The sequence below is a fragment of the Heterocephalus glaber genome, unplaced genomic scaffold, assembly GCF_053883595.1.
Source record: "Heterocephalus glaber isolate CG9 unplaced genomic scaffold, H.glaber_assembly_v1.0 deba00001610, whole genome shotgun sequence".
Classification (NCBI taxonomy): domain Eukaryota; kingdom Metazoa; phylum Chordata; class Mammalia; order Rodentia; family Bathyergidae; genus Heterocephalus; species Heterocephalus glaber.
The window spans coordinates 17496220-17509470 of NW_028258381.1; the positions used below are offsets into that span (position 1 = coordinate 17496220).

At 48.1% G+C, this 13251-nt stretch overlaps 1 protein-coding gene across 1 annotated transcript in view; it reads right to left on the minus strand.

Annotated features, from left to right (window-relative positions):
* Nucleotides 1–13251, minus strand: part of Galnt17 (polypeptide N-acetylgalactosaminyltransferase 17) — a 488817-nt gene that overhangs the window by 256063 nt on the left and 219503 nt on the right. Inside the window, exon 3 of the mRNA XM_004840005.4 lies at nucleotides 3464–3630. Coding sequence (XP_004840062.1) covers nucleotides 3464–3630 — 167 coding nt within the window. The remainder of the gene's footprint in view (nucleotides 1–3463; nucleotides 3631–13251) is intronic.

The window sequence follows — 13251 nt, forward strand, 5'->3', positions numbered from 1 at the left end:
GTATACCTAAAATGTACCAATAAAGTTAATGGGGAAAAAAATAAAAAAAAATAAAAAGGGAAATGATTATGCTTCCTACTGCAAGAGAAAAAAAAAGCAGAACCTCTACTGTTTATATTATAGGATCTTAGCTATGTAAAATGCGCATTTAAAAGGAGTGTGAGGGCATGAATGAATGAGCAGTTGCCTCTGGTTAGTCTGCTCAGTATTTATTTTTTTCCAATTATATTTGCTTTTTGATACATTCAAATTTTCCTCCAAAGAGTGTACATTACTTTTAAGATCTGAAAACCAAATTGCTGGGCTAGAAAAATAAAGCTTTAATCAAACTTGAACAGAAGGTAAGCAAGGAAAACAATACTAATGTTGGAAGAACAAAATGCAGGCCAAAAAGAAAAGTATGCTTTTAAGATAAAGAGAACATTACATAATAGTAACAAGCACCACTAATAATGAAGACATGAAGATACAAATCTATAGCTACCAAGGAAACTGACAACAAGATGCCGAAATCAAACATTATTAAAAACACAGAATTGTAGGGGGAGATTTTAAAACATCATTATCTAAAAGACTTAAGAAAATAAACTCTTACTCTCCCTAAATACACAAAATTGATATCTGGCAGAAATTCAATTCCATGATTACAGTGTGTGGGGGGGTCTTTTCAAGTAGATATGGAACATTTACAAAACTCGATAATACTAGATACAAAGAACATCTGAATAAAATAAAGAATAATAAATCCTTCTTCCAGTTAAAGAAAAGGCATTTCTGGTCTGGAGAAAATACTGAGATTAGAGCCTGGAATGGCATTCAGATGGCCAACTCCTGGCCCTTGGGTGTGTGGAGGCTAGAAAAGAGGACAAACAGGGTCCCAGGAGGTTCCAGAAGTGGAGGTGAAGAACCTAAGCCCACACTACCTGTAGGAAAAGATCTCTGACTCCCATCTCAGAAAAAGACTTTTCAGGACTAGTCACTAAGAGGCAGGGGAAGGATTTACTTAGGAAATACACATTCAAGAAGGGGTGGTAGCCATCACCCTTTGATGGGGAAAAACTCATTTTGCAAATGAGAAAGAAGAGCAGAAGATGGACCATTTGCAAGGAAAAGAAATGGCCCACCAAAAACAATTTTTTTAAACTAGTTTTGTGTCCTGAAGCTGCAGTTTTTATATTTAAAATTATGATTTTCTTCTCTCCTTTCTACCATCTTTATTTGTTCTTTCCTACTTCAGACTGACTCTCCCCTTTCCAAACTCACTGATCATCTTGGACCTGACACGTGAACTGCTGAAATGGTGCTTTCAGAACAGCCTTGGGGCTTGGTGGTTTAACCCAGAGGGTCTCAAAGTGTGGTCCCCACACTCGCCCGCAGCTTGTCAAAATGAAGATTCTCAGCCCGACTGCAGCCCTCCTGAAGGAGAACTTTCTGTGAGGTAATTTCCAGAACATTCTCAAGCTAGTGCATCTGATGCTGAAGGTCCATAAATATTTCCAGCTCCCTCACCCTGGAGCAGGCCTGTTTGGTTTTTTTTGAGGGGGGGGGCTATACACCTCCAGGATCTTCCAGAAGAATTAAGCTCCTGTGACCACAATAACCAACTTTTTGGGGTCACCTTCCCATCCCAGTCTTACCTCTCAAGTCCCAGTTGGCATTCTCTTCACTTCCCAAATAAACTACTTGCACTTAAACCTTTGTTTCAGAGTGTATTTCTGGGGGAGACCAAACTAAGATACCTACTGAATGTACTAAATGCCCAACTTGTAGCACACACCCTGCTGTCTCTCATAGAGGTGGGGTTCCAGATGAGACTGCCTTCACCTTCCACTCCTCTCTGGCTGGGCTCTGTGGAGACTTCCTGGGAGAAATACCCTGGCAGTGAGTGCTTACTATGAATCAACCTGCCCACAGTTCATCCTGCCTTTCTTACTTTGCTTTGTGGCCTGTCCCCTGCTGTCATTTCCTAACCCTACCTAGCTTCATCACTCCCTGCCTTGAGGGGTGGAAGCACTGTTGAGGTAAGGGGATTGTAGAAGGTGTTCAAAGGGCTGCAGAGAAGGGGGCAGCGAGCCAGGCTCATCAAGCTAAAAGACTCGAAACACTCAGACTCTCTTCCTCACAAGAAGACCACTCATGTTAGGCTTAATATCTACAGACAAGGAAATGGCTCAAGATAAAGGCTGTGACCGGTAACCACAATACATCAACTTGACAGATGAAGAATTGTCCAAAGGATTAAGAAAGCACACTTCTGGGTGTGTCATGAAGGTGTAACCTTGGGGACTATATTTAGTCTCTGATCCCCTTCCTCTCTGGTTCTGTTCCTTGCTATGCTTCCCAACTGCCAGGAACTAAGCGCCTTTGGTCTACTACATTCTTCCTTCCACTATGATGTTTCTACTTACCATGGACTGAATCCCCGGAAACCATGAACCAAATTAAACATCTCCTCCTTTATATTGTGGGAATTTGGTGTTGTGTCTCAGCAAGAATATGACTAATACAAAGGGAGAAGATAGGGGTGTGAAATGAACCCAAAGACCAGTCCTCACAGACTGGAGGCCCTGGCAAATGTATATTTCTGGGACCACGTGTACTGAGGCCTTTGGGGACAAATGACAGTTCAGAAGGGTATGAGATCATCAGCTCCAATGTGTGAAGTTCAGCTCCACACTCCTGAAAATAATCTAGCTGTAAACAGGACCCGTACCTAACTACTGTTTCACTTTCTCTCCTGTAGCGAGAGCCTCCTTCTGCTCCTCAGCTCTGACAGCCTGGGGTATGGCCCACTCCCAACTCTGCAGTTACTCAGGGGATAAGCCTTTCGGCCTTCAGGAAGGCTTGCTCTCTGGCTTTTGTGACTTTTGTGAGCTTATGATGTTTTTCCCCACTTCAAGCACAGTGCATTGTGTAGGCTATGAGCCAACACAGGGCACAGGGCACAATGCCAGCCTCTACCACACCTCCACACCACACTGCTGTCTGGCAGTCCCCCGGGACCTCTGAGGAGTGTTGTTATTGCCACCCAATCTTTGCTTTCTATATTTTTTCATTGATCCACTGTTCCTGAGTAGTGCTGAATTCCAAAAGACTCACAAAGGCCTCTCATCTCTACCTAGCATCGTTTTGGGGACAGTAGTCTGGGAGAGATTTTGATTCAAGATGAACAGTTCTCAACACAGGACTAAACTTTTTATTTACATCTTAGGAAAAAACAGTGGTTGGAGGGAGAATTCAGCCCTTCTCTATTATCTGCGTTAGGTGATGTGAAAAGGGAAATAGATCTAGATCCATGCCTAGCAATGTATTCATTCTTAAGAGCACTGGAGGAATAATGAACCAGTGTCTCCCGTGACTTCTTCCTCTAAAACTGCTCCCTTTCTCCAAGCCTCCGGGAAGGAAAGTGGCTCTTCTGTCCTGCTAACTGCATAAGCTTGCACGCGGGTCGCAGCCCCCATACCTTCGTCGCTGTTGTCATCCACCAGGATGATTTCCTTCAGCAGATGAGTGGGCGTGTGATTGACGGCGCTGTGGACTGACCGCAGGATGACCGACAGGGCCTCATTCACGAAGATAAATATGATGGAGATCTGGGGCAGCTCCTTGGAGTACTTGAGCTCCTTGCACCTGGGGAGGGAGCAGGAAAGCCGGTTAGAGGCAGCTTGAAGGTAACACTGCTGTGGACACAGGGAGAGATTTCATCTGCATCCTTAAGGGGGTTCTCCCAAGGCAAGAAGATCAGCTCTCTCTCTCTCTCAGGATCTCCCTGGGAAGACCTGAGAATGGGCCCCAGGGACCCAGGGAGGACAGCATCAAAGGATCCTACTTCCCCTATATCCCCCCATCCCCACAGAGGAAGGGTAAAGACCCATCTGGAGCACACATCCCCCTGCACCGACCTGCATCATTTGTGCCCTGCTAAATTCTACCCCCAGCACTTGCATTTCCTCATCTGGAACCTTCTTTCCTGCCACCTAAGCCATCACCCTGCCCACAGAGCTCTGTCTAAAGATCACTGGGAGTTGATGGATAAATACCCCAGCTCCACTGCCCCCGAAGAAGGCTCCCTCTAAATACCCCAGCAGGATTAAGGCCCAGCACCCACAGTAACAACCTACCGTACTGTTTGGGGGACATCTTCCTTTCCCTGTGGTCTTATGTCCTGTCTCCCCTACAAAGCTTTCACGTCCCACATAATGTATTTGCACCCAAATCTTCTTGTTTTGGGCGGAATCCAAACTAAGGTCAGGGTACTATGCTAGAGCAACTCCTCACAGAGCTGCTATTCTAGAAGAGGGAATAAACCAAGCATGTCAAACACCAGCATAAAGGCAGGCTGGGTGTGGTGGCACATACCTGTAGTTCCACCAATCTGAGGGGCTGAGGCAGGAGGATTGCCAAGTTCAAACCCAGCCTGGGCAACACAGTGATTTAAACAGACCCCATCTCAAAATAACAAAATGGGCTGGCACTGTAGTGCTGCCCCCACCTCACTGTGCAGCAAGCCCTCCTAGACCCTCTCTGCAGGCAGGAGCAGCCCTTTGCTGGAGTCCTGCTTTTTAGTAGCTAGCCGCTCTCCCACACATGCGCGAAGGTAGAGTCTCAAGGACAAACTCCTTCTCCTGCCATGGGGCCCTCTTGGGGCTCCAGGTGATGTAGGGGAGCCTAATCTCCACTGCTCAGTACAGAAGCACCCGGACTCCAGGCAGACAGCACCGAAGACTTTCACGCCACGTCAGAAATACCAAGTAGAAAGGAAGCAGACTGAGGTAAGGAGATTTGCACATTTTAATGCATGCTTCTCCCATGGAGATGACACAGAATGCAGAGCAAAACAAAAGAAAGGAGACAGAGGGATGGAGTGAGAGGGATGTAGTGCCAAAGAGGGAGCCGTGAGAGATATGGCTGTTTTTTATGCTGAACAGCTTGGGCTGTGTCAGGCCTTATTAATCATGGAGGCAATTTTCAGAAGAAAATAAAGTTTTGTTACGATATACTTTCGTGTCTCCTGGAGGAGACCGTTCAGGGATCCATTGATCATGCAGCCTCATTTTTATGCTGTCACTGTAAATCCACTTCTGGGGGATGCCAGGGAGATTAGAAGGGCTGCTGACAGGCGGCCGGGCTGTTGCTGGGAAGCATCTCATTGATGGGGTGGTGATGGGGGATGAGGGCATGTTAGAGGTCCTTCGGGGCCCTTCCTAAATCCCGAGCCTGGCGATCCTGCAGATGCCCCAGCTCAGCCTGTTCCTCAGCAGGCTGTGTACATTCGAGCTCAAAGCCCCTCAGCTCAATGCCGGGCTGCTTTCTGTGGACCAAGGCTTTGATCAGCCTCTGGGCCTCGAAACTTCGAAGAAGATGGCACTGCCCCCAACGCCTTCTCCACCCACAGGCCACAGGGCAGGCTGCAGTTCAGGATGGAGTGGACACGTCCTCTTACTCATGAGAGAAACAGAAAAGTCTTCAGGGTATGGAGTCCTCAGTCCTGACCCGTCATGGGTCCAGGTGGCCAAGAATAAGTCACTGGGGATTTAAGCAGTGAGAAGTGCAATGCTACACAGGGGGCACGTGACCCTGGGCCAACAACTCACATCACCTCTCTATAGCTCAGTTTCTCCATCTGAAAAACTGTTAAATGACCCAGCCGTGGTGGTGCACACCCGTAATCCCAGCACTCTGGGAGGCCGAGGCAGGAGGATTGCACGTTTAAGCCCAGCCTGGGCAACTTAGTCACTTAGTGAGACCCTGTCTCAAAATAAAAAATAAAATATAAAAGACTGGAAATGTAAATTGGTGCAAAAGCCTTGGGTTCGATCCCTAGTGCTGCAAAAAACAAAATAAAAACCTGGAGAATGACCACACTGCACCCAGCTCCAGGCTTCTGTTAAGGATCAGGTGACACAGAGCCTTGGAGAGCTCCAGGAGAAGCTAAAGTTCTCTCTGACAAAGTTGCAATCTGCCTGGCTGCTACCTTCATTCTCCATCCTGGCTTCTTCGCTCCCTTTTGTGCATCCTCAGTGACCATGGACTGGCTCCTGGAGCTTTCCCTCAACTCAGACCCATTCCCCAGGACCCACCCAGGACTCTGCTCCCTGCACAGCCAGAGCTCCCATGTTGCCCGGCTAACAGTCACCTGCCCTGGAGCTTCGGGCCTCGGGGTCTCAAGCATTTGGGTCCAAGGCAGAAATAGCAGAGCAAAAGAGCATGCAGAGGAAGTGCTCATGTCACTGTTTCCAGGAAGCAGAGACAAAAGGGAGGAGCTAGGGACAAGAATACACCCCAGTCACCAGCCTCAAAGCAGCCCCAGCTTCTGACATCATATTCAGCCCTGAACTCATCCATGGACAAATCCTCTGATGGGTACAGAGTCCTCATGACCCAGTATCCTCCAAAACCCCACTTTTCAATGGAGATTTTTGGGGGATGTTTTAGATCTATACCACAACATTGTATGTCCAGCTTATTGTTTCATATATAGAGAAGATGCTCATCAATGCTGGATAAATAGAAAGATGGGCAAACTGATGTTCTAAGCATTTTCTGTACGGAGCAGGCTCAGACTCTGGCATGGATGCTACTCTAATCAGAAAGTCAATGTCTTACAAGGCAGATGAACCCAGGAAGGGAGCAGAAGTGTGGATGAGGATAAGCCAGTTTCCGCTGTGGCCTGACACCCTGAGGATATTTACATACATGTCTTGCACCCTGCAGCGGGGCTGGTGTGTAAGGGACCCCTCATTCTTGCAAAGTGCTCAGTGCCATGATGCCAGGCATCCTGCTCTCTGCGGTCCAGCAACAGCCAAAAAAGGGAGCTGTCAGCTCAGAGCCTGGCTTCCTGTGCCTCCATGGAACATAAAGAACCAGACACATTGTCTGCCTCCACACCAGTCTCCCAGGCTGCAAATAACCTAGAAGTTTGTGAAGACAAAAGAACAGATTCTAGATGTGAAAGATGCTCAAGCAGTGAGGAGGGGATGGCCCACTGCATAAACTGCAAAACTGCCAAAATCCATCGCTGGGGTGTTGTGTGTGCCCTCTAGCAACACAGAATCAGATCTGGGTCTCAGAAATGACAGAATTTCCTTCCAATAACTATTCAGTAAACAATAAACAATCCTTTTTGTGAAAGAGGACTGTTGGCAGGCAAGCTGTCTTGAAGTCTGGATCAATTGCAATCAATGCCCAAGCCCTGAAGAGGGCTACAAAGAAATTCAAAATCAGGTTCCTCCTCTCCAAGAGCTGATGAGGTAACAGATTCTCAGTGAAGCTGTTTCACATGGAGAAGGAAAAAAGAAAAGCAGAGACAAATAACCAACTAGAGGAGGCCTCTGAGTCCTTGGACAGCTTACTGTCCATGTGTCCATCAGCCCTTCTGTCCATATACCCGATGCAACCTTGAACTCCATAAGCCCCAAAGGTGATCACTTGTTACCCCTCCCACTTGGCCCCTTCCTGGACAGCCATGGCACTGACGTCACCTAACACCAAAGGTGCCCATAGTCTTACTCCATGGACGGTGAACTGGAGACTGGGCCACCTCTAGGAAGCCACCAGCAAGAATCACAGGTGAAAGAGAAGAAAGTCAAGGTGAAGGACCCCCAGCAAGGAAGGGATTGAAGGCCCAAGAGTGCTGTGTCTTCTCAGAAGCACACACCTATTGTCACGAGGCCACTTTTGAAGGAGACAATGTAAGTGACCACAATGGGATACAAATGAGAGACACCAAGACATGCTTGTGGATCCAGTCTGCCGACCTGAAGACGAACGGATGTCTCCAAATGTCCCCATCACAGTAAATGGATTTAGATGTGATGTGGTCCAGGACATGTGGCAAGTGGACCACAGTGGCTCCTGCTGATGACAGTCGTTACAAGAGACACCTGGATAGAGCATGTCACATGCCAGAAACTGCCAGAAGCTTCCATGGACTGGACTGTCCTTTCTATTTCTCACAAAAACCTTATGAGCTAGGCAGTATCATCATGCCTGTTTCACAGCTGAGGAATCTTGGGCCCAGAGAGGTGAAGTCACTTATCCTAAGTCATGCAGCAAGTCTGAAAAAGCTCTCAGCGTTCCTGGATAGGAACTGCACCTTGAGATGTTTATGTTCTTCCAAATGCCCCTGCCCGGCCAAGGCAGATATGAGAGCTGTAGTGACAAACCACTATGCAGTTTTAGTTCAGCATTTGCTAGCCAAGAGGCCTTAGCCAAGTCCTATAGTCTATGTGGGACTGGACTTCTTCATTTCTACCCCAAAAGCCCCCAGGAGGGGATGGTTTTCTGAGGCTGGATGCCTCATACCATGCATGAGCTGCTGGGTGGCTTTCCTGATCCAGGGAAGGCCAGCGGAGCACCCTTCAAGAGGGATGTAGGTGAGCAGGAACCAGCTTGCCATCCTCTGGGGTTACTATGGCTGGTGGGGATGCAGGCAAAGCCCCCAGGGTCCTGGCTGTGAGTCCAGACATGGTGCCACACTGAGTGATCCCTCCGTGGGGACTTATCAGAAGCCCCCTCCATCTGAAGGACCCCAAGCAAACAAGGCCGAACTCGTTTTCAATCATGCTGGCATCTTACAAAGGTCCTGCTGCTAATGAGCTGCTGTGGCCCTGCGGCCCCCTCCACCCTGTCCCATCCCTGTCATCTCCATCATCCTGTGGCACAGAGGGAGAGGGCATGAGGAGGCTGGGCATGGAAAGCATGCTGGTCCATGCTCAGGACAGCTGGGCAGGCACCCACAGGACCTGAGCACAGGTTCCTGTCCTTGTCCCTTGGGTCTCTTGAAAGCAAGGGCTCCCCTTCCAGGGCCTAACTGGGTTGTCCCTTGGCCCCTGGTTTATGTGGGTGTCACTGTGCGGCTGCTCTGCAGAGCCTTCCTGGCTGCTCAACTCAACTGTGGCTCCCAGGTGTAAAGATGCCCCTCAGCGACCCCACTGTAGCCAAGAGACAAATTACAACGACCTGCCCCTGCTCCAGACCTGCCATCAGTAACGCAGAGTTCCGGGCTGTGACAGCTAAAGCACATTAAACACTCCTAACGAGGGAGCCGGCAAGGCCACGCTGCAAATGCTAAGGGGCAGAGGTTGCACCTTCCACTGCTGTAATAGATGGGAGAGGTGGACCAGGAGGACAGGGAGAGGATCTGCGAGCTGGATTTGAAAGATGGATCACTGGGTCAAACTTGCACAGCCAAGAACAAAGAAAGGAGCAGACAATTAGAGCACTTCTGAGCATAGAGGTACCAGCATTTCCTTCTCTTTCTCTTCCACTGCCTTCCAGAAGAAATCCTTGTAAGCTTGTTTAGAGATCAAGAGCTAAAGAGCCAGGTGACTCACAATGGAACCACAGATTTCCTATCAGGATCTCCAAATTCTCCCAGTACCATGCATGCCCACCTCCAGCCATCCCCAAGCTCTTCGTGCTGTGGAAGGCAACATGAAAGAAACTTGGGGAGTCCAAGGGAATGGGAGGTTTGAGTCAGAAATACCACCTTGACACCCTGAAAGCATCCACATGCCAATGAGTAAACGCATGAGGATGATGGCAGGTCTGGGACAGGTGTTTCACAGCAGAGGTGGGAGTGAGGAGCCCTTCTGTGAGCGCCCGTCCTCCTCACTACTCCACAAGACATCAAATCCACTTCCCAATGGACAGACCAGGTCCATGAGTGTTCACCCTTTAAATTCAGAGTCTGTTCTGATCATGTGAGCAAACTCAGAACACGAGGTCTAATGAAAAATACAAGGGGGCCAGGTATTTAGCTCAGTGGTTCTGCCGCCTGCCTCACAATCACAGGCACAAGTACCTGAGTTCAATCCCCGGTACCAAAAAAAAAAACCTCAAAAAATACAAGGAATGGGGCTGGGGATTTAGCTCAATGGTTCTGCTGCCTCCTGCCCCACAAGTGCAAGGGCCCGAGTTTGATCCCTGGTATCAAAAAAAAAAAAAAATTCAAGGAATGTTTACATTTAAGGGACAAGGGATGACTGACAAATGTGGTGCATGTTTAAACTTTTCAAACTTTATTACAGTAAAAGATGCATTGTTGTTAATCCATCTTAAAAAAAAGTCCCCCTGATTTTGGACACGCTTATCATTCCTGTCATGTTCTTAAGCAGTTTTGAAGTCCTGTTTCATGAAGGTCTTTATGAGGTGTGATCAAAAATACAGTGAATCCTGCTGCCGAGCGCCATCAGACAGAAAGACAGGCTCGCACATAGGCAATGCTGTGTCCTCCTCCACCTTATGCATTGGATCTGGCACCCTGCAACTTCTGGCTCTTCCCCCAAATCAAAATAACCATGAAAGTAAACCTTTTCAATCAATTCAGGACACTGAGGTAGCTACAACAGTGCAACTAAAGACACTTGTGAGATGGCTTCCAGAACTGCTGCAGAAAGTGGCACAAATGCTGGGGTTAATGGCAAGGTGTCTTTTACTGTACAGTATATTTTTGCATTTAAACGTTCACTGTATATTTTAATCACCCCTGCACACCCTGTGTCACCTATTCACTTCCAGAATTAGCACACCTTCTTCCTGAGCCTTGATGGCCACTCTTCCCGGACTGGCCACACCTCCCTGGCTGGCATCAGACACAGCAGGTGTACGCTGAAACCGAAGCTGACATTCTCCAAGAAGGAAAGGGTAATGTGGGAAATCGTCTTCTCTTGACTGCTGCCTGAGTTTCATAGAGATAGCAAAAGCTCAGCCACAGACATGGCTGGTGTTTGCCCATCCAAGCTACTCCAGCTCATGAACTCTAGCCAACCAAGAGAAAAGGGGGTGCCTCTCTGGAAACTCTACTACAAAAAGACCATCACCCCAAACCCAGAAATGACCACCCATGCTGACATAATGCTTACTGAAGCAAAACACTAGGGCAGTGTGTGTGCTATGGATGAGCCGAGTGACATTCCACTGCCAACAATCTCGCTGTCTCTCCAACAAGGACACAGCGCTCCCTCCTCTCCTGAATTCACTGTGGAGATTATGAAGTCAGTCACCAAGAAAATCTAAATTACTGCAATGGCTAATTTCATGTGTCAGTTTGGTTAAGCCATGACAGCCAGATACAGTGGACCCTTGACTTAAGAACTCAATTCATTTTTGAGGGTTGGTTGTAGCTCAAGTTGGTCAATGAAGGCTCAGGCTCCTCTACACAGCCTTCAAAGTCTCTCTCCTGTACACAGGCAGATCTCAGTGTCCTTAGAGAGACATTGGCCCAGGATTTCTCAATTAACCCCACACAGGAAAAGATGTTGTAATGCTTCTTCCAGAACTCTTTAAGGGTTAGATCTGTGTGCGGAAGCACAAACGGCCAGCATTTGGTTCATAATGCAAGACTTTGGTCCTACGTTAAAACTAAAATTCTGGTCATAACCCAGGTTGCTAGTATGTCAGGCTGGTCATAACTCAAGGGTCCACTGCAGCTGGTGAAACACTATTCTAGATGACCTTAACATTTAGCTTAGTAGACTTGGCATGTGCAGGCCATCCTCTGTAACACGGGAGGGCCTCTCCAATCAACTAAAAGCTTTAAGAGGAAAATGTCTGAGGTGCTTAAGAAAGGGAATTCTGCCCAGAGAGAGTCTTCAGATTGGAACTGCAACTTCATCTGTTCCCTAATTCTACAGCCTGCCCAACTGCCCTGCAGGTTTCAGATATGCCAGCCTCTGCTATCATGCAAGGCAACTCCTTAAAATATTGATCTCTCAACATCACTAATCACTAGGGAAATTCATGTAAAAACCACAGTGAGGTACTACTTCACATCCATTAGGATAGCTACCATCAAGAAAATCAGAGTCAGGCTGGGGATTTGGCTCAGTGGTTTCGCCGCCTGCTGTGCAAGCGCAAGGACCCGAGTTCGATCCCCGGTACCAAAAAAAAAAAAAATCAGAGTCCTCTTCCATTCTCGCTGTCCTGAAGTTGGACCCAACTCACCTCTCCAACCTCCTCTCTGCTCCCTGCCCACCCTCCAATCATGATAAAAACTCACAGATCCTAGAGCTCGGAATGGTTCCTCTCCATTCCCACCCTTTTCTCTCTGCCTCAAATGCCCTTTCTTCTCCTGCCTACCACCTCCTCCTCCCTCAAGCCCCAGCTCCAGCTAGAGTTCCCCACCCCCGCTCAATGTCAAGTGCTTCTTTGCTGCTTTGTCTCCAAGTATCTTAGTCACTTTTTTGTCTCCGGGATACAATACCCAACACCCACAACATACAGGGAGAGAGGTTATAGTCCATGGTCAGCTGGCTTCAAGGCAGAAACAGCACGGCCACTGGGCCTGGCCATGGAAAAGGTGCTCGCCCCACGGCAGCCGAAAAGCAGAGAGCAAAGGAGTAGCTGCAGAGGGAGATACAATTCCAGGTCATGGCCCCTGTGACCATCTCTAACCAGGCCTCACCTAACAGCAACTCAGCTCTGAACTTACTAAGGGACGAATCCACTGATGAGTATGGCAGCCCCTGATCCAGCCACCTTCCAAAAGCCCCGCCTCTGAGTGCATGAGAGTTTTGGGGGATGTTCCAGATCAGAGCCACAACAGCATGGGAACAGCCCGGTCCTCTTCCCTCCATTCCTTTCCACCTGTGCAGCCAGCACGCAAGGCTTCTTTGCTTTTATTTCCCCAGAGCTCTGCACGGTACTCGGCTGAGAAACAGTTACTGAGTGAACATGTGAAAATCCTCCTTCCTCCCCTATTTATTCCCTCTGCCCTTCCTGATCAAAGGTATTACTTACTTCTAACTGCAATTATAACATCGCTGATAGCACCTCAGCGCTTAAAAGATATCATCCCCAACACAACTGCATGTCTGTCTCTCTTGATTTACTAATCAGGGCTCAAATTCTCAAAGCTGCTCCGGTCAAGTGCATTAACCAGCCGAGTTATCCCGCTTCACTTCCCTCCTCATCAAGCCTTTCCTCTAATCTTAGAAGAGTGGGATCATTTTTAGCAACAGCAGACCTTGCAAATGAGACATGGGGTGGAATAACAGAGATGCGCGAGGCCCCTCTCTTGGAGCGCTGGTTATTAGGGAATGCGCACACTTTGCTGAGTGGCTTAATTTCCTCCGGTGAGCTCTGCATGTCCTCCAGGAAGAGCCACACACCTCATTAGCTCAGATCCCACACAGAGCAGTCCTGGGGACGAACTGCCAACCCCAGCATTTGCATTTCCTTGTCTATCCTATCAATGCAATCCGGGCAATTTTCATGAATCAAGATCCAGCCTGTTCCATAGCATGAGTC